The sequence below is a fragment of the Drosophila subobscura genome, chromosome E (assembly GCF_008121235.1).
Source record: "Drosophila subobscura isolate 14011-0131.10 chromosome E, UCBerk_Dsub_1.0, whole genome shotgun sequence".
Classification (NCBI taxonomy): domain Eukaryota; kingdom Metazoa; phylum Arthropoda; class Insecta; order Diptera; family Drosophilidae; genus Drosophila; species Drosophila subobscura.
The window spans coordinates 3,443,777-3,464,377 of record NC_048531.1 but is presented as its reverse complement, the minus strand read 5'-3'; the positions used below and the strand labels follow the sequence as shown (position 1 = coordinate 3,464,377).

The window sequence follows — 20,601 nt, the reverse complement described above, 5'->3', positions numbered from 1 at the left end:
GAGTCAAAAACCTTTAGTTAAACCGTTTTTACCTAGAAATCAATGAAAATTAGTCCTTTAAAAAGCAAGATTGTAAAGAATTGATTCATCAATCGGATAAAATTATACGTTCAGTGCTGAGTGTGATAATAAGCTCTTAATATTTAATCGAATATCAATATTGAAGAATATTAAATATGAAAAAAATGGCGGCGCGCAACTTAAAAAAGAAACATTTTCGGCGCTGCTCGAAATTAATCTGTTTTTTTATACCCGGTACTCGAAGAGTAAATAGGGTATATTGTATTTGTTCACAAAGTGGACGTATGCAAAGTACAGAAGGAAACGTTTCCAAGCCCATAAAGTACATATATACATATGTATATTCTTGATCAGCATCAATAGCCGAGTCGATTGAGCTATGTCTGTCCGGACGTCCGTCTGTCCGTCCTGATGAGCGCCTAGTACTCATAGACCATAAAAGCTAGAGCCAGCAAATTTTGCATCCAGACTTATGTATGCTCACACTGTTGTGAGTATTTAAAAAATGCCCCGCAAAAGGGTGAAAACCTTCCAAAGCTACAATTTTAAAGATACAAAAAAACTAAAAAACGCCGTTGGGAATGACCATATCTATCAGATCCCCAGCAAGGTCCCTCAGAAATTAATTTCCAGTGGCTAAACCTCGTCCCACAGCTTTTATTTGCGGTATTGTGCGGTTCTAGGGGAGGGGGGCGAGCTAAAAGAGCTTCTTGGCGTGAGAAGTTATGTATGTAGATGTAGATGTTGATGAAAGAAGTAGAAAAATGTAAAATGTAAGGTACAGATGTTCTACTGAGTACCGGGTATAAAAGTTGTGACGCGTAAGAAGCGTCTCACACAACCCTTCTCGTTTTTAACCACCCACCCATGTCCAGGTTCTGCCCTAGTGCTTTAGAATGGCCGCTGGGCTTGAAAATATTTTTACGGACATGCATATTTCAAAATGTATATCGAATGCAAAGGGTAAATCATTAAATATTTTGATTTTTATACCCGGTACTCCAAGAGTAAATAGGCCATATTGTATTTGTGCGAATAACGGTTGTATGTAACGCACAGAAGGAAACGTTTCCGACCCCATAAAGTGTATATAATCTTGATCAGCATCAATAGACGAGTCGATAGAGCCTGTCTGTCTGTCCGTCCGTCCGTCCGTCTGTCCGTCTGTCCGTCCTGATGAGCGCCTAGTACTCAGAGACTATAAAAGCTAAAGCCACCAAATTTTGGCACCAGACTGCTGTATGCTCACACTGAAACCAGTGTATTTCAAAAATGAGCCCCGCCCCCTTCCGCCCCCCCAAAAAGGCGAAAACCTCCCAAATCTACAATTTGGAAGATAACAAAAAAACGCCATTTCGTAGGGAATGACCATATCTATCAGATCACCAAATTGGGATCCGATTGGATCATTATTATAGCCACAATGAAGATATTAATTTGCAGTGGCCAAACCCACACCGTCCCGCAGCTTTTATTTGTTTTTTACACATTCTCTCATTCACACTCTGCTTCGCGCACATGGTTTATGGACTCTGCCCCTGACACGTCTCTGCCACTGCCTCTGCCGCGACTCTGCCCTGACTCTGGAGTGTGTTGCTCTAGGGGAGGGTGGCGAGCTAAAGGAGCGTGTTGGCGTGAGTAGTGTTGTTGATGTAGATGACAGATGAAGAAAAAATGTAAAATTTTACAAATAACCGCTAAGTTGCAGATGTAGTACTGAGTGCCGGGTATAAAAGTTGTGACGCGTAAGAAGCGTCTCACACGTCCCTTCTCGTTTTGATTAACTTGGAAGGAGGATCGAAGGAGGAAAAGTTATAGTAGATCTGAGGCTGTAAGTTTCTTCAGAAAGTACAGCATGTGGACTTTTAAATGAATATCCATCCAGGTTCTGTACATTATTCTCCAACAAAGCTTGGACAAATTTTAAATTCTGTTGGTTTGAAAACTTCTCCCCCAAACAACTACGAACTGCTCTCACTTTAACTTGTTGTTTGCTTTAAATTATACCCTTAATAATAAGTAATAGTAGTAATAGTATGTAATAATAATCTATTGGGATTTGCTTTGTTGAGTTTTATTCAACTGAAATGACTAAATTACTACAATTTATGGTGTCTAATAAACAAAAAATTAAACTAAAGTAACTTTTAATTTCGAACACTTTTAGCACAGCTCTGTGCTATCATATATAATTGTATGCTTTCAAATAATCCGGGGTAATGGGATACAAGATTTTCCATTCAGCAAAGAAGTGTTGAAAATGGTAACTGTCATTTCTGTAATCATTTTTCCCATTGTTCTTCACGGCGAGTAGAAGAAACTTGAGGAAGCCCTTCAGGCTGTCCCTGAGAAGCCAAAGGCGGGTGCGACCCTGCGTATCCTGCCCGGCTTCGATCTCCAGGGCGCGTCTTTCACTGTCAATGATGGCAAAGTTGTAGCCGAAAGCAACACTCATGGCGTAGGAGCGCAGCGGCACGCCAGCAGCGCAGATCCTCAGCATCTCTGGACCATTGGCCTGGAGCATTTTGTCGCTGGCGAGAACGCGCACATTGACGGCACGAGAATGGGCAGCCAAAATGCCGTTGAGGTGCTTAGCACTTTCGTCGGACAGCAGCGCCACATCCAGGCACACTTTTGCCTGTTCAATCAGCTGACCCACGCGATCGGTGCAACAAAAGCACACATCGTGCCAACCGTTAAATAGGATAATTCTACCGGTATTCGGCATACCGTAGACAAGCTGCCAGACACTGAGGTTGCACTCGTAAAGGTACCGACGCACCTGCGGCTGGGACCAGAAGTCAGTCCAGGCGCCATAAGCGACTTTCCAGCACTTCAAAATCCATGTACAGAAGTAACCAAAATAATTTGCAAGCCAATATGCAACATCTCTGGCATGTGGCGAACGCATGAGACTTTTCCAGATGCTTATAAAACTGTCGGGAAAAGAGAAAGCTCCATAGAAGCTCCAACTTTTATCTGCCGCTAACTTACCACATCAGAAAATATGCAAATGAAATTTCAAGCCATATCCATAGGCGTTCATAATGTAGCAATCCAGTAATAGTGCTGTAAAGCAGCTTAGGACTTTGGAGTAAACCGTTAGTGCTAGCAAATACGCCAGACTCGAATGCACAACTTACCAAAGCTGCATATTCGCAGCAAAATCAGATAGAATTCGAGCCATAGCGAGAAACAATTGAGTGCTGAGAAAAAAGCTTCCTGCTTTTATCAAGTGTAGACGAATGAATGATATTTATGTATGACATACAAATAGATGCACTCCTGACCATGAAGAAATTATATAAGGAGGGCCCGTCGGCAAAATAAGAGAATCTTAGCAATGCTGTCAATAAGTGCGAGTGAAAGGGCTCTGGGCTGTAAGTGTGAATGAAACGAAACTATCGTGTGATGGATTAACCCTATGATGGCATGGAGGTTAAAGTTGCCCATTACGAGAAAATGAGTTAAAGTTATTTTTCTAAATTTAATTTTTTAATAAGCTACTACTTGAAAGTAGTCGATATTTGGCTTTTTAGTAGATTTTGTTTTGCCTAGGCTCTTAATTCGAAAAAATAGCAATTTTAGCGCGCATATGCTTAATAAAGGCGTTTAATAGAGTTGAAAAAGATATAACAAATTTGTCCGTACACAACCTTTCTCATGGACAAGCACGCACTGAGAAATTATAGGCATAGCAAACACGAACGCCGACCCGACGGCACCTCCTTAAATAGTTACTTCATGCTCAGCCCCAACAAACAGAAAATTGCTTTCGGCTCTAATATTCAAACAAATGTATGAGGGCGCCGAATTAACATCCACTTATCGCACAATAGCATCGATTTTGTGCATCAAAGCTCATACTTGAAACGCAAAACTGAGTCAAAAAACCTTCGGTAACACAATTTCTATCCATAAATCAATGAAAATTAGTCCTTTAAGAAGCTTGACTGTAAAGAGTTGATTCATCAATCGAATCAAATTATATTTTTAGTGATGAGAGTCCTTACAAGCTTTTAATATTTAATCGAATATAAAAATTGATGAATATTATTTTCATTGCCACTTTTACGGTATATTTTGAAAATGACATGGTATCTTGAGGCATCTTTTTGAGAGTCGGGTGGTATATTTTGTGGAATAATCCGCGGTCACACTGTTAATTTTGTTTTTGTTTTTACGCGGAACCGACGCTCCGATGCGGCAATGTTTGAAAAAAGATTGAAATTTGAAAATGCTTAGCTCAAGAAATTTCTGATAGTTATTAAAACTACAGCATTACTACGTTCAATTGTTAAGTGATGGTGACGCTCTTGCAAAGGCCAGAAAAGTGAAGCCCAATTGCTGGGGAAAAAAATGGCGGAGTAAACAACTAGAAAATCTACACACGTAAGCAGCGCGCAGCTTAAAAAAAAAACATTTTCGGCGCTGCTCGAAATTAATCTGGTTTTTATGTTTTACTTTGTGGCGCGCGCGTCGCAGACATAAAATAAAAGACGGCAGACCGTATCAGTGTAGTGTGTGTGAGTGCCAGTGTTTGTTTGACCCCCCCTCTCCCTGTCTCACCCGGTTTGTGTTTGTAGAAAATGTCATAAAAACGTGAAATTCATTAGGCGACTAACAACAGCAACAACAATTGTTTACATTTTCGCTGCGCCTGTAATTTATGACAAAAGAGAGAGAGATAATTAAAAGTTGGAAAAAAGTCTACTCTGCATTCGGTTTGTGAAAAGTAAGTACTAGTATTTAAAGTCCCATTAACCATAGCTGTGCTTCGGCAACTCTGGCAGTGTTTACGTTTTGAAGCCGGGACACCTCGTCCTCGCGTCGACGTCAACGTCAACGCCGACGCCGCCATCTGTCATTTCCAGTTTTAGGGGTTGCCAGCTGTTCTCACCGTTTGATTGTGCGGCATCTTCCAGCATCTGCAGGAAATTGGGTTTCCGAAAAGAAAAGGAAATAATAAAATACAAAAACTGCAGCTGCAGCTGGTGTGTGGCTTATGTAATTAATAAACCAACACGTGTCTGTAGGAGGGATGGGGTAGAGCTCTTCAGCGTCACGCTCGAGCGCTGCCGTCGTCTGGCGCGTGACAACTCTGGTTAACAATGGAAGCGGGGGAGGAGTAGAAGTTGACTTGACTGATTTGTAAAGTTTTCATTTAAATTTGCATAATTTATGTTAGTTTCTGAACAAAGCGCAATTAAATGTAAAATGCAGGGCGCGTTTTCGATGTCTTCTAAGCGGTCGTCGCACTTGAAGTCTTTTCATATGGCTCAGATTGCGCCATAAAACTCATATAAATCAATAGAAAGCGCAGTCCACTCACACTCACACAGAGACATATACCAGATCCCATAACTCACTTGCCATAATGAAACGAGTGAGAGCGAGAAAGAGCAAGGCGAGGGATAGAAGGAGAGTCGCGCTCAACATGCAGAGATTTGTGTGGGAATCAAATGACTTGATGTCGTTGTCGCAACGAGCTCCAATGAAGTGTTAGAACTGTTGTTGGGAGAGGGGCAGCACTAGTAACAGATTATACAGAGAGAGAATATCAGAAAGAGAGCTAGAGTGGGCACTGTGCGCACGTCAAATGAATAAAGTTGCCGCTGGAGCCTTTTTCAGCTTGGAGCTTAGCATAACTCTCACTCGCTCTGGCTCTCTGGTTGTGGTTCTCTCTCTCTTATTGGCTTGTGCAGCATGAAAAGTGGTTGACGAGCAATCGGTGTGTGTTCGGTTTTATGTCTGTGTGTGTGTGTAGAGTTTTGTTTGCCTTTATGGTGATTCGTGGGGCACAGTGGGACACATTTGAATGATTATGAATTGGTAATACCCACTTCAAATGCCATTTATTTTCTGTTAAAATTCGAGAAATTTTCAAAATAATCTTTTCTATCTACTCTCCAGCATTTGCTTTTTTTCACTCCATTTGTCCCACTGTGCCCACTGAATGAATGCATTTTCACCGTTTCCAATGGCAACCACAAAACCGCTTTGTAGCTCGTACTTTAGGGAATAAACCGCTTTGCTTCCCTTTCCCTTCTTTTTCTACTACTTCGCTCATATCTTTCATTCATTTATTAACAAACTAATTTGCCAGGCAACAACAAATTGCCTTGTGGAATTGTTATTGTTTCAATTGCAACAAATTGCCCCGTCAGTTCGCCACATCAGAGAGTCCATAGCCAGAGAGAGGGAGAGAGAGAGAAGTTGCGCACAACTGGCGCTCTCCCGCTCCGGTGCAACTTCGAGGACTCTAGCTCCAACATGGCTTTTGCCTGGCTCTGAATGCTGTTGGAGCCGAGTTTCAATACGCTTTGGCTTGCGGTCGTCGTCGGTCCCGTGCCGTGCCGCCTCCTCGGAACCTAAAAACTAAAAGCCAGCTAAATTTTTCCTGCTGCCGCTGTTTGATGCTACTGCCTTTTGGCCAAAGCCAACGCGCTCGCACGTCGGTATACGCTCGCAACTCTCGTTCGCGCGTGTGACTGTGTGTGTGTGTGGTTGTGTGTACATATACGTTTTCGTGTTGGCGTAAAAGAGATTTTTGCACAGAATTTTCTAGCGGAAAATCAATTGCAATTTAATTGAATTGGATGGTTAATGTGCATTTCCAGTGTCTTTTGTGCAAATCAATAAAAATTTTCAGCAAATTCAGCTTTTAACAATGGTAATTTCCCTATTTTTTGCACAGTTGTTTTCGCGAACGATGGAAAAGAAAAAACGTTTACCCACGCAAGTGTATGCACGTATGTATGTGCAATGGCGTAAAAGTGTGTGTGCGTAGTAGCCGCACTCGGTTTTTCGGCATAGTAATGGTGGAATAGGGATGGAGAGAGGGGGCCAAGGCGAGGCAAGTGCTTCAAAAGTCTCTAAAGTTCAATGTAGCTGTAAACGCTCAGCTCGGCTGCCCTCCATTATTCATTTCTTTTCCACCTACTCCTCCTCCTCCCCCTTTCCTTATCTTCTTATGGCACTGCTTCTTCTCCGTCAATGTCTTGTAACTGCTTTTGTCTGCACTCATTGCTCGCCTTACAACTTGTTCGCGTTCCGTTTGCGCCTTCTTTGACCAAAAAAAAAAGAAGGAATTGATGGCCGCTTTTGGCTTGGTGTCTCTCTTTCTTTGGTTATACTCGTATTTCTTTTCTCTTGTGTACGTGCTGTCAGCCTTATTTGGTCCGTCTCGTCTCTGCTGTCCGGGGACTCGGGACAGCCGGACAGTCCGACTGTGGGCCTGTACCATATGCGCAACGCATTCGTTTGTCGTCTTCGTTTGCATTAACCGTTAAACTGCACGTAAGTTATCCGTGTACCCCTCCGTCCGTCCGCCCACACCTTCGACACATCTTCAGCTCTGCAGTTTACTCCTACGAGCTTTTTCTTGTGTGTTGCTGTTTCTTTCATGCCCAAACAGCCAATGCAGGGTAAACAAGGGTATATTTTATACGTGTGGAAAGCAGAATGTGATTACAGCGATGGACAATATCGTATGGACGAGCCGTGTATATTCTCGAAGACTATTCCCTTTCAATATTCTGAATGAGCTTCTCTTATGTGCCTCTTCTAGTCGGGCACGTTCTTTCTCCCAAGTTCTGTACATCATATCTTTGAAAATCTTATTTAACAACCAGCGTGCTGAAACAGCTTTCCCTCTATTAAAAGGTTGCCAGTTAACAGAAACCGAAACTAATATTTATTGGGCGTCCCTTAAATACCTAATAGATGTTGAAGACAATTGCAGGGTATCCTCGGTGCAGGACCTCTCTTCATTAATGCATTCTGCCTCATATTCGTATGTATGTATGTTGTACATGTGTATGTAGCTGTCATGGCACTGTTTTTGCCTGTTCTTGGCGTTTTCTGAAACCTGAAACAAAACGCAGAGACAGAGACAATGAACAGCCGACAGCAGCAGCAGCAGCAACGACAACTCCCTTTTACAGGCAAAACAAGTTTGGGCTGCCTCTGGCCATGTATTGTTGCTGTTGTTGCAGTTGCAAGATCAACATCTCTCGAGAGCTATCGACAGACTGTGGCAGTAAGAGGCACAGGGGAATGGGCATGTAAGCAGCATCATCGACACCATCTTTTGTGCAGTTCTGCTTTTTCTTCTGTTTTTTTTTTATTTGACAAAATATTCTACTAAGTACACCACTGCCTCTTCTTTCCCACAGACTGGGGCGTGGTAGACACGAAAAAAAAACTTTTCTATTGCATTTTGGGACAAAATGAGGAAAACAGAAGAGGGAAATAGGGAAACAGAGAGAAGGACGGAGAGAGGCAGTGAGTGAAACAACAAGCTTTAGCCTGAACATGTCATATGCAAAGCACCCGCAGCAGATGATAAAGAAGAAGGGAGAGAGGCAAAGAGTCGAACCAGCTTTTGTTGTCGATAATGAAGTGTTGGCCAAAAGGGTGGGGGAACTGTGGGGTGTAGGATGAAAGAGCCCTCCTTTATCTAACTGGCTGAATGACACCAGCACCAGCACACTCACATTTGCCCACCCACACACACATACACAGACAGTTGAGCACCGTTAATAAACATGAGATTGAGATGCGCCTCATTTGATTCCAGCCTGTGTCCCATCCGGTGGGAGGAAGGGAAGGGTGGCCGTTGACTGGGCAACGATACCAAGCCGATGATGATATGGTGGGTGCCTGCCCCCCCTCTGGTGGTAGTGGTAGTGGTGCTGGTGCCGGTCCGCCTCTTGTGATAGATTGGCCGTGTTACCGTTTGCCATTTTATTGCGCTCCATTTGGCCGATTACTCATGCCAGTAAACTTTAACGGTTCTCCCAGGCACAATAGAGGGGGAAAAAGGGGGAGAACGTGCCACTAAATGGGAAAATTAACGAAGATTAAATACGCTTTCGTCAGCTGTGTATAGCAGATAGTTTTAGTGTGTGTGAGATACATATATTGAAGAGATGGGTATATGAATATTGCGTTGATGCGTACATTGAAATCTCTCGCTGTTTAGTGCCGAAACTTACCCATACAGAGTATACGATATCGTTTAGTACCACATGGAACTCTTTAGGTCAGCATCTAGAAGATGGAGTAGTAGGAATAGTTTAAATTAGCGCTCTTTCAATCTCTATTCATATACGATCTGCTCGAATGTAAGTGTATTCAAATTGCTGTCACTCTGCTCCATCAATTTATCTATCCCTTTTACAACCTCCCCCGCACGCTCGCTCGTTCACTCTCTCTCCCTCTCTCTAAGTGGAGAGCATTGGCGGCCATAATTATTTTTAGTTGCTCAGCGTTTTTGCTGCCAACTTCAAAACCGCAACTCCGCTTCATTGTACATTTATCAATACATGTGTGTGTGTATGGATGTGTGTGTGAGCGAGTGTGACGACAACGACAATCAATAAATCTGTCAGCCGCTGCCCAAACCTCTACCGCTCTTTTCCTCCCTCTCCTCCTCCGTTCTCTTAGTCTTCCCCTTTCTGTACATGTATTTATGAACGTGTATTTATGTTGTATGTGTGCATATTTCCCAATACAAAACCCAAAAAGGTCCCAAGCCTTCAATTGCATTTCCAATCAGTTTTTTTGCTGCACACAGAACAATTTCATACCATGTACGATGGGGAGGGGCAATTCCGTAAAGGGAATCTGTTCAGCTGGATTCTGGAATCGATGCCAATAGCATACATTCACTGTAGTATTTGCAAGCAAGTGTTATGCTCATTACAGGACTGCTCACCCACCCACAAGAATGGTAACGTGGGGAGCGACAACCCTGCTGTGTGAACGGACAGTGGGCCATGTTCGCAATTAAACTTACAATCCAACAACAAAACAATAGCAACTCATAAAAATTGCGGTAACGGAAGGGGGCAAAAGACAACATTTGAAAGAAAAATGCAGGAAAGCCGGCCGCATGAAACGGTTCAACAACATCTGGCAGGGGATTGTGCAGCGAGTGGTGCGAGCCCGTAGTGTGGGTGGTAACAACAGAAACCGCATGCAACCCACATTCGTTGATATACTACCCTACTACGCCAACAACAGCAACAGCAAGCAGTCCAATGCAAGCGACACTCTACTCTGCACTGCCACTGCTTCTGTCTCTCTCTATCTCTCCTCTGTGCGCGCTCTCACTTGCTCTCTTCGCGAGTCCTCGCTTGGGTTTCGGCTCTACGCTGACTGCAGTTTTTTTTTCGGCACGTCGCATACATAAAAATTCATTAAAAGGCGGTGGCAACGGCAGCGGCGGAGCAGAGGTAGAGCTTGTAAATGAGATTTACTACTGCCACCGTTATTTGTTTTATTCTCTACGTTTTCTGCCTGCAATTCGCCTCCCACACACTCACACAACCACGCAAAAAGAGCGGATTATGACACCTGCTCTTGTGCACTGCTTTCCGTAGCAAGCAGGGCAGGGCCGGGCCGTTCATCAGGCGGCACTTGATCGAACAGGTGGCTGTTGCTGCTCTTATCGGTTCGGAATGTGTTTTCCAGTGCACTTCTGATTACTTTGTAGTTGTTGCATTGTTTCGCAGGAAATTGCTGCTACAGGAAGGCTTGTGTGTTGTTTGTTGTTTATTATTTCCAAGTATTGAAAGTAGTGTGGCTTTATGTCTCGCTCTTGCTGTTAATGACATGCTGAGGAGGAGAGATGGTTCGTGACTTTTTGCCAGATTTTGCGGCCGTAGGAGGCCCGTGCCCGTGCATTTTTCAAGTGTATTATGACGTTGCCGACTAGACAAGCAGCTGCCATGTCTGTACCATACCATACCCGCCCTTCCCCAAACCGCAAAGCGCAGTCAACGAACTTTGACACAGCTCGTGCCGGCCTGCCCTTACCCTTACCCTTACCCTGGCCATCAGCCTCTCGCTCTCTCTTGCTCTGTCTTCCTAGGTGCATTTCTCTCTGAGTCTCTCTCTCTCTCTTCATCTGTTCTGCTTATTTCCTCGGAAATGTGTTTGTGTGTTTGTGTTTGGTGGAATAAAGGGCGTATTAGGCTACTTGCATTAAAAGAGAAGAGATTTTACCGCAAGACAGCAAGCAGAACATGCAAAAACATCCCGAGAGGAAGCAGGTTATTAAATAGTGTTAGAAAAGCTTGTCAAAAGAGAATTTTAGGAGAAACATCAGTTCTTTTTCTCTACATTGAATTAATTAAAGAATTGTAACATGAAAATCCGCCCAAGGCAGGGTACTCCTCAGTCGAATACCTACTTTGTTGACATTTTTTTGTGAATGAAACTGGTAATACGATGCTGCGACGTCTGCGACTACGTTGCTTCGTGGGGCACTGAGTCGATAAATGTGGCGGGGAAGGGGGAAGCTAGAAACTCGAGACTGCCCCAGTCTCATCCGCTGAGCCTGCCTCATCCCCATCGCCATCGCCATCACCATAGCCATCCCGGCGAGCAGTTTATTGACTTGTGCCGCATCGCGTAAACACAGTGTGAGCCCTATTTTTAGAGATGCTGCCAGCACATCAAAATTTCTATGACCAATTATGCAGATTTCCCCGTTTCTGGCACACACATCTGGCGGACACATTTGCTAACTGCAGTCTCCCTCTCTCTTTTTCCACAGGAGTCGAACAAAGTACGGCCCCGGGGGCCAGTAGAGGCCCATCATGCACCGTTCCCTCAAGCCGCATGCATCCACGGCACAAGCTAAAAAGGTTCAACCGCCAACGATTCCTGGTGATCCGCTGCAGCAGCAGCAGCAACATCAACAGCACTACCACCCACTCCAGCAGTTGCCATCATCGCCCAGTGGAGGTCACCATCAGCCCCTGATACCGCTGTACCGCCTCAGCGGACCACTGCGCCACCACCACCAGCAACAGCAGAAAACGGAAGATGGGATCAGCATGAGTGGCAGCAGCATTGTCTCGTCGCCCTCGCTGGAAGAGGGCGGCTTCAATTTGCCGCGCGAGACGAGCGTGGCGCTACGGATGAAGGATGAGGTGGGTGCACCACCCACAGCGGCCGTGACTCCGGCTCCACCGGCCGCCGGGAAAACCGCCGCCCCGCTGCCCAGCATTGTGCCATGCCCGCCGCCCGTGTTTTGTGCCACGCTGCGAGAACCCCTGACCCACAAGGCGGCAGTCTACTACCACCAGCAGCTGGCCCTGCAGGAGGACCAGGGCATCGATCTGACGCAGTCTCCGGGACGCGACTCACCCGGTTCCTCGTCGGGATCGGCGGGCTCCGGTTCGCGGCACAGCACCGCCAGCCTGGACTCCGGCCGAGCCTCTTCCTACCTGACGGGAGTCTCCTCTTCGGGCGCCTCCATCCGGGCCCCGCTTTCCTCACCTCGCTGCAGCTCCGTCAGCTCGTGCTCCATCGGCAGCGTGGACCGGCAGCGCAACGACGAGCTGATCATCGACTGGCTGCTGGAGATGAAGCACGAGGAGTACGCCCAACTGTTTATCGCCGCCGGCTACGACTTGCCCACGATCGCCCGCATGACCCCGGAGGATCTCACTGCCATTGGTATCAAGAATCCGCATCATCGCGAACGTATCAAGCAGCGCATCGACAAGCTGCAAGTGCTCGACAATCTGCCCCACTTTGTGCCGGTGAGTAGCAGGGAAATATAAATATAATCTGCCTATCTAATCGTTCGTAACCAGTTCCCGGAATCATGCTGAGAGAGTATAGAGATAAAGTGTGATAGGCAGGGAAAATATGGATGAAAGGTTGGATAATCATTGTAAAGATTATTTCGTTAATTGCTTCAACAGTTGCATAGAAGACAGAGAGAACTGTCAACTCTTAACAATCACCAACCTGCTAATCACCAGAGCAGCACAACTCTCTTAGTCATATGGTAATTCGCTGCTATTGGCACTAATTGTGGATAGCTGCGCCCTGCCATGCCCGTGCTTCTGGCCTGCTAACCACACCGCTCCAGACGGGCTCCCCTTCCGCTGATTGCTTGTTTAGTTGCCGGCTTATCTGAAATATTTCATTAAAAAAGCATTTGCAAAAAGCGAAAGAAAAATAACAAAGAAGCGAAAGAAACTTGTTTCCCACATGCGGTCCACACACAGCACCAAGACTGCGATAAAGTGAGGGACAGACGGAGAGCGTAAAAGAGATGAAAAAGCACCGTCAGCGTTTATTTTTTAATTTTATTGTTAATGAAAGAATTTCATTTATTATGCGCACATTAATTCCCATCAACAATTCATTTGAAAACACGGCGAGGCGAAGTAGATAAATATACAATTTGTCCAGCCCGGTGGTGTGGATTTCATTGTGGAATCTGGCGCCCGGATCAGGTTGACATTAAGGTGAACTTGAAGCCGCAACAGGTTGTGGATAATTGTTCAACGGATCGAAGCTGATCATTAGCCCATCGATCTGACAGATCAAGGTTCCATTCGAGTAACTACAATAATTGCCCACAAAGCACAATTCCATTCAAAGTTGAATCAGAGATATATTCATAAATAATACCACTGAATGTCAATGCCAGGGGTTAACACACTTTCAAGTGCACCAGAGTGTCAGATAAAACTATTTTGCATAGAACTCAAATGTATCCAGTCGAATTTGCATGTTATGCGATTGGTAAATATCTATTTAGCAGAAACCTGTAAGTTCTTACAAGCAATCCGCTCTGGACTTTGGAATAGTATTTGCAAAACTAACATCTACTCACTACAATAATAGAAGTACATACTAAAAAATTCGTACGTGAGTTGAGTGAGGCAAGCAAGCCATAGGAGTCTTATCAGTATGCATTCCACATAGTACGGGTATAAAGTCAATTTGCAAATAACCGTGCTAACAGCGCTCTCAAAAACTAGATCCGAGGCAGCTATTTCAAAAGATCCAAGTCAATGTTAGGTCTCTGCAGAAGGTTGCACTCAATTAAACATGCAATCCACATGGCATCCACATGAGTCCGCCTGAGTTCCACATTCACACGGCGCATTCCAAGCATGATTAACACCCATAGGCCATAATCCACAACTTCAACAACTGCAACTGCATATTGAGCTGGGTGTGCAGCCTCGACTGATTCACAGATTTCATCAGATTGCAGGCAATGCTGCCCACTTGCTGCTGGTGCCAGCAGCCCACCTGCAACCGAAAAACTGTTACAATTTATCGATCATTTATCGAGCTCAAACTTGAGCCGCATTCCATTCGATTTCAACTAATTACTCGTTTCTGCCATACAATAACCTCCAGCGTGGTTTTTCATTATCGCAGCAGCGAGCGCCTTCAATCTCTGGGGGCAAACGATATGCAAGATTTTGGGGCCGGCCGAACCCCCGCCGCATGATGCAATTTTCAAATCGAAATGACCTCAGCTTTTGTTTTGTTCACCCGCTGTTTGAGTTTCTTTTATGGCCGGTTTTTTTGTGTGTTTCAGTTGAAAAATGCTCCATGCCATAATATTTTACTATCCATGTAGAATTTTGCGCTCTTTTTTGTTGTTGCTGTTGTTTTTCTCGCTCTGGCCCGGCTGTTTATATAACGCGCCGTGACTGTTTTCGCAAGTTTGCCAAGTTTCTGGTCGAGTTACCAACTGGCGTCGTCTCCACCGTCTGCGTCCCCTGTTTGTCGCTGTTGTAGATACTTTATCGCCCCATTCCGATATTCGTTATTTGCTGATCTCGAAGCTCGCGGTGCTCGACTCTCTTTGTCTTTGGGGTGTGGTTGGGGAGTGAGGTGCTGGTGCCAGTGCCAGTACCAGTACCTGTACTTACATCATCATCAACGACGGGCGTGCTGGAAATGAAAGTCGTCACTCTTGGCAAAAAAAAACACAGTCACCACTCACAACCCTCGAGATGAGATGTGCCCCTCATTAGCCGACATTCTACCAGCTTCTCCGCTTTCTTTTCACACACATTCAGACTCGTATTTTTATCTCTTGACGAAAAAGGAAATAAAACGGAATATCTGAGAGATAGAGCGGGAAGGAACTAAGTTATTAAACGGTCGCCAATCTCCGTTTTGTTCCGAAAAAAAGAGGCTGAAAACAGAAACCGCAATCAACGAACGACCTTGAGGGTCATAGAGGGGCTCTCGTTTCGTCTTTGGGGTCCGTTATTAGACACTCAAAATGGTATTTAGTTTTCGGCCTGACGTACTCACAGTCTTAGTTTTGCCCCGGTACGTACAGTTTGTTGTTTTTGTTGGAAAACCTGTTTTTCGCCTGCGCTAATGATGGCCGACAGTCGACTGTCGTTGGGTATTTTGACGCTGGTGACGCTGCGGCGCTGCGGTGTTGCTGTGCTGCGGGTCTCTGTGTCTGTTTAGTGTCATACCATATGCTACCTGCTAATGGATTTCGAAGAAGCCACAACGAACCAACCGAACAAAAAAAAATCCCAAAAACCAAAATTGTAATTTAGATAAATATTTTGTTAAAGTCTTATGAAAATATTTGTTGGTCTTCACTCAATTGGAATGGGGATAGGGGGATTTCGATTAGCATATGAACAAACATGCATATTTCTGGTGAAGTTTTGTAGATACATATGTACATACTTCAAAGTTATGTACAGACATACATACATATGTATGTACATATGTATGCATATTGCTTATGTATGTACATGGTTTTCTACGGTTTCTATGCACAACTCAACAAACATTATTCCTCCTTCAATTTTATGTTCCTTTACATTTCCCTAAACAAACTGTAATCAAACCATACAAATTTCCCCAAAAGCAAACTGCGACTCAGAGCATTTGCTTTCAATGGAAACTTCCTCAAGCTTAGACCCAGTCGGAGCAGCAGCAGCATCTCAGAGAAACAAGACAACATTTAATTAAATCGAAATCAACAGCAATTTAGCCGAAAGACCAAAAGAGCAGAGAGCTTGAAAAAGTTATTAACACATCGTTCGTGTACATATCGTATGTATCGTATGAATAAAGCAAAAACAACAAAAAAAATATCATAGCTTTCCACGCTTCAATGTTGATGATTTTTGACTGCTGCATTTCTTGTTCGTGTGGTGCGTGTGGGGACACCGCACCCCTTCTCGTCCATTGGAGCTGCCCCACTCGCCCGGCTACCGTTTAATGACGACAGCAACGAGTTTTGGCTTTTATTCATTTCTTTATGCTTGTGCTTTGACGCGATTTATGTCATATCTTATCAATTACAACTGATTAGAGCTGGAACGGCGACGGGCTACGACGACGGCGACGACGTCGATGGGGAACATCATGGGAGACACCAGTGAAACGCATAACCCATCCAATCCTCTTCGTATCAGTGGGGTCTGAACTAGTTCATGGACAATTTGTAGCCGGGCTGATCTGTGTTCCCTTTTCTGACATGAATCAAATGTGATTAGCTCTGACAGACTGGCGCATTTGATTTGGAAAAATTCATAAACCATAATGATTATGACTCTCCCCACCTTCGATCCCCCATTTCAGGGTTCTATTGAGGAGTGGCTGCAGCTGTTGCGGCTGGAGGAGTACATACAGCCCCTGTTGGAGCAGAACTACAAGACGGTGCGCGATGTGACCCAAGTGACTTGGGAGGATCTCGAGGACATTGGCATTGTCAAGCTGGGCCACCAGAAGAAGATCCTGCTGGCCATCAAGCGGGTCAAGGACATAATTAGCGGCAAATGGAATCCAGGCGGTGCCAATGCATACCAACAGCAGGTGAGATGCGTAACATAATGGAGTGTGAATGGGAGGGGTTCTTCTGCAGGAGATGCTTTTGCTTATTGCTTCATTTAATTATTTGTTTATTATTTTATCTAATTTTGTTGTTTTACTTTTCATTTTTGTATGATTTTGTACTTGGCTTCGACGATCAGGAGTACCAGCGTAAGCCGTGGCAATTCAATGTGCCAATACCAAGTACGCCATCTTATGTGCCAACCACTCGCGTCTCCTGGGATGACACGAAAATCTATGCCACCAGCAATGTGCTGAATGCCACTGCCCCCGCGGGCAGCCTGTGCCTGGGACAGGGCAGCAGCAGTAGCAGCAGCTGCAGCAGCAGCAACGGAGACGCCTACTACTGCACGGGCAGCAATCACGAGTGCTGCTCGGGCAACGATGTGGTGCTCATTAAGGTGGGCAGCGACTGGGGTTTTATTTTGACAAACGCTTGACGGCCTTGACCTTTTCGAGTGCAACGTGAAACTTATTCCCCCCCATCTCCTTCCTTCGCTGCAGGTACGTCAGCCACGCGGCAAGAGTCTGGAATCGTTGGAGGACATACACGACAACAGCACCCGCAGCCATTTGACCTTTAGCCATTACACGACCACGGACTACGGCCACTTTGGGCCACCCACAACGGCAGCGGCTGCCGCAGCCATGGCCGCTGCGGCCACGCTCCAGCAACAGCACCACCACCAGCAACTAATGCAACAGCAGCAGGCGGCGGCAGCCCGTTTACTGGGGAGCAATGCGGCAGCCATGGCCTGGCGACGCTCCTACGACGACGGCGACATTACACCCACCAATGATGCCACACGGGAGCTGCTCTACGAGGAGGGTGGTGGCACCTTGCCGCGACAGCAACGTGGAATCCTGCAGCGAGCCGTGCTGAACACGATGCCACCCTTGGAGCATCATCACTATATGAATGCGGCGGCGGCAGCCGAGTACGGGGCAGCCAGCGGCGGCGAAGGAGGAGCGGTAAGTAAACATTGGATCATTTATTGTCTTTGGCACCCCCATTAAATGTTGTTTCTTGCAGAACTATCTAAGTGGCAGCCCGTTGAGTGGGAAGAAGATTGCACCAGAGCCGCCACGACGCCACTGCAGCATACGCAACTCCCGCACGCTGAGCGGAGAGGGAGTTGCGCCCGGGTCAGTGCAACTGCCCCAGCAACAGGCGGTCGGTTCCCAACAGCAGCAGCAGCAGGCGCAACAAATGTTCTACTGGCAGCAGCAACAGCAGGCGGCGGCCGCAGCAGCCGCAGCAGCAGCGGGCAGCCAACAGCCGATCTATGCGAATTATGCCACCATACAGCAGACCACGGCGGAGATACACTGCGAGAAATACCACGACAATAAGTCCACTTCCAGCATCGATTCGATTGACACGATACCGTTTGCCAACGAGAACACGGGCACGATCAAGCAGCGGCAGCTGAATCGACAGGAGTTGGGACAGGCCGGTGCTGGTGCCACCACCATTCCCGGCAGCCATCCACCCCACCTGCACTCCTCCAGCTCCAGTTCCAGCTCCTCCTCCACCAACACGATCGCAAACATTGCGCACTCGTTCCACTCGCTTAAGTCTTCAAGTTCGCTGCACGACGCGACTCTGGCGCGAAGCGAGAGCATGGGCAGCACGGCCAGCGGCGGCAGTGCCCTGCATCTGCGCTCCCCCACCCTGGACGCAGGCATTGGCGGGGGATCGTCAGTGTCAATGCCGGCAGGCGGCGATGCCATGCCACCGCCCGAAACGGCTGCCCCCGTGTCCAGTGTGCCGCCGAAGGTGTCGGTGAATGTGCTTAACGATATTGGCAACATGCTGGCCAATCTCACGGACGAGCTGGACGCCATGCTCGAGGAGGAGAAGCGTGTGGGCCTCAACATAGACAGTGAATGAGCGGATAAATATAATTAGAAGTTTCCTTATGATTCAACACCATTGACACTCCAATCCAATCAAACAACAAATCGTAGTGTAGCTGAATTTTTGGTAGAACTTGTGACGTGTTGTGTCCTATCCCTTTGATGTGTTTTATGTACTTTAAGTTTCAATTGTTTTACACCATTTACTTTTTTTTTTTTTTTGTCTGTCAAAACTGAGTATGAAGAAGGATTGTATTCCCCTTGTGTGGCCAGGGGGGGATACGAAAAACTAAAACTGAAATCCCTTGGATGAGATGTGTGTATACTTTTGTACTCTTCCCCTTTCTATGAATGTTGTTAACAAAACAAAATAATGGATATATCTAGGCGGAAGTATGGAGAATCAAGCGCAAAATGCATATATGCATTTAGTTAATATCTAGCGTAAAATAAATATATATATAAATCGATATATAAATAAAAATATTTAAACGAAAACATTTATACGGGCAAGTATTTAGTGGTTTGATACTATACTACAGTAAAAGGCAACAAATGAACCACAAGGCACACACTTAAACACACACAAATCATAGGAAAGAAATAACTACTACTACGAAATCCCCTTCAGACAATTACAAATTGCATTTATCAGTCTTTTCGTTTTGTTCAATTTTTTTGTGAAAACAGCAGCCCACATTCAGCAGACATTCTTCTGTTTCGTTATGATTAAAACTGAAATCAAACTATATAAAGTGAATGTATAATTAAGTGTTATTCCATACAAAGTAAAAAGATGCATTATATAAAATATAAATCTTATATTAGCGTTATATTAAGCAAAACAAAAAGAATGAGACAAAAACCAAGCGAGAAGAGTTGGAGGAAGAATGATTGGAATAGAATGGTTGAGGAGACGAATTGATCTTTATAAATTATGTTTAAACGGGCAAAGAGTGCTGGAATGCCATTTAGAATTCCGCTGTATACCTACTATACTTGAATTGCCTTCTTTTCTTCATTATAATTTACATACAAATAAAAATGTTGTAGCAAACAAATCTATCTTTTGAGTTATATTTTTTTACATTTTTTGGTGTCCTATTTTCTGTTAATGGCGCTGAGTGGAAGTTAGTTTGGTGCGCATATCATTAGTAAATTGAAATTGGAGTATCGACTTATAAACGCATATAAAGAAACGTAAACGAAATAAATAAAAATACAAATCACAAACATGTAAAGCACATAATGGGCTAAAGAAAAAACAAAATAAAATGATGAAAGTCAAGAAATAAAGTAACATTTCATAGTAAAAAACCTTCAAAGTGTTTGTCTATTCAAATAGAAACTAGCTGCCAAAACACAGGACAATCATCGTCGATTTTGAAAAGGCAACAACAATTACAAATGTTTCGCAAAATCCCTCACAAAAAGTGGAAGAAAAAATCAAATATCGATATGTTATCGCACAAAACCATTCATTTTGTCTTAAAAAATGCCTATCGATAGATTTTTTTTAAAAATGGATCATGGAGGATGAAATCTTGCTAGAATAAAACAATTTAAATAAAAATGAACAACTAAATATAAAATATAAGTATTTGAGTATGGAATACATATAAAAATAAAAGGAAATAGATAAAATAAATAAATAAATCCATTCTTGATTAGATAGACAATGATGATGATTTTTCCAAAGTTTCTAATTTTTATTTGCAAAAGAAAGAAGTAAACACATTCCCAAAAACCCTATTGCATGGTGAAAATAAAAGAACTTTCCTCCAAAACCAAAAAATGTAATATCTTTGGTTGCGCGCTAAAGAAAATATGTTCAATAATTTGTTGATATGTTGATATTTTACTTTGTAAAATATAAGGTCATAAGGTATACAATCCAATAAAAAGAAGTATTTATAATAAGCCAAATTGATTCTTCAATTAGATTAAATTATTGTTTCAGTGTTGAAATTCTTTGCAAGCTGCTAATATTAAATAGAAAATCAAAATCGTGTAATGGCATTTAAGACTACGGTATATTCACAGTATATTTTGAAGATGCAATGGTATATTTTG

General features: G+C 44.3%; 2 protein-coding genes across 4 annotated transcripts; one reads left to right on the top strand and one right to left on the bottom strand.

Annotated features, from left to right (window-relative positions):
• Positions 1-2,166: 2,166 nt before the first annotated feature.
• On the bottom strand, positions 2,167-3,309 carry LOC117890606. The gene is made up of 3 exons (XM_034795545.1): positions 3,165-3,309; positions 3,016-3,108; positions 2,167-2,957 (listed from the first exon to the last, which is right to left on the bottom strand). The coding sequence occupies exons 1-3, from the start codon at positions 3,206-3,208 to the stop codon at positions 2,204-2,206; spliced, it is 891 nt and encodes a 296-aa protein (XP_034651436.1). The 5' UTR covers positions 3,209-3,309; the 3' UTR covers positions 2,167-2,203.
• Positions 3,310-4,193: 884 nt separating this feature from the next.
• On the top strand, positions 4,194-19,742 carry LOC117892365 (caskin-2). 3 transcript variants are annotated; one of them, XM_034798574.1, is made up of 6 exons: positions 4,195-4,756; positions 11,588-12,581; positions 16,417-16,650; positions 16,809-17,069; positions 17,173-17,640; positions 17,702-19,742. In XM_034798574.1, exons 2-6 carry the CDS (start codon positions 11,631-11,633, stop codon positions 18,560-18,562), a joined length of 2,775 nt encoding a protein of 924 aa, XP_034654465.1. In that variant the 5' UTR covers positions 4,195-4,756; positions 11,588-11,630; the 3' UTR covers positions 18,563-19,742. The 3 variants fall into 3 exon arrangements, with proteins under 3 accessions (XP_034654467.1, XP_034654465.1, XP_034654466.1); XM_034798575.1 differs by lacking the exon at positions 4,195-4,756 and adding an exon at positions 6,361-6,694; XM_034798576.1 differs by lacking the exon at positions 16,809-17,069 and having other exon boundaries at positions 4,194-4,756.
• The last annotated feature ends 859 nt before the right edge of the window (positions 19,743-20,601 follow it).

Excerpts from the sequence above, each read along its gene's own strand:
- LOC117890606 (XM_034795545.1), bottom strand. The coding sequence starts at position 3,208 with ATGGCTCGAATTCTATCTGATTTTGCTGCGAATATGCAGCTTTG. Across the intron at positions 3,109-3,164 it reads GCTGCGAATATGCAGCTTTG|TCCTAAGCTGCTTTACAGCA; the intron begins GTAAGTTGTGCA and ends TTTACTCCAAAG. Across the intron at positions 2,958-3,015 it reads TTTGCATATTTTCTGATGTG|TTTTATAAGCATCTGGAAAA; the intron begins GTAAGTTAGCGG and ends TTTTCCCGACAG.
- LOC117892365 (XM_034798574.1), top strand. The coding sequence starts at position 11,631 with ATGCACCGTTCCCTCAAGCCGCATGCATCCACGGCACAAGCTAAAAAG. Across the intron at positions 12,582-16,416 it reads ATCTGCCCCACTTTGTGCCG|GGTTCTATTGAGGAGTGGCT; the intron begins GTGAGTAGCAGG and ends CCCCCATTTCAG. Across the intron at positions 17,070-17,172 it reads ACGATGTGGTGCTCATTAAG|GTACGTCAGCCACGCGGCAA; the intron begins GTGGGCAGCGAC and ends CCTTCGCTGCAG.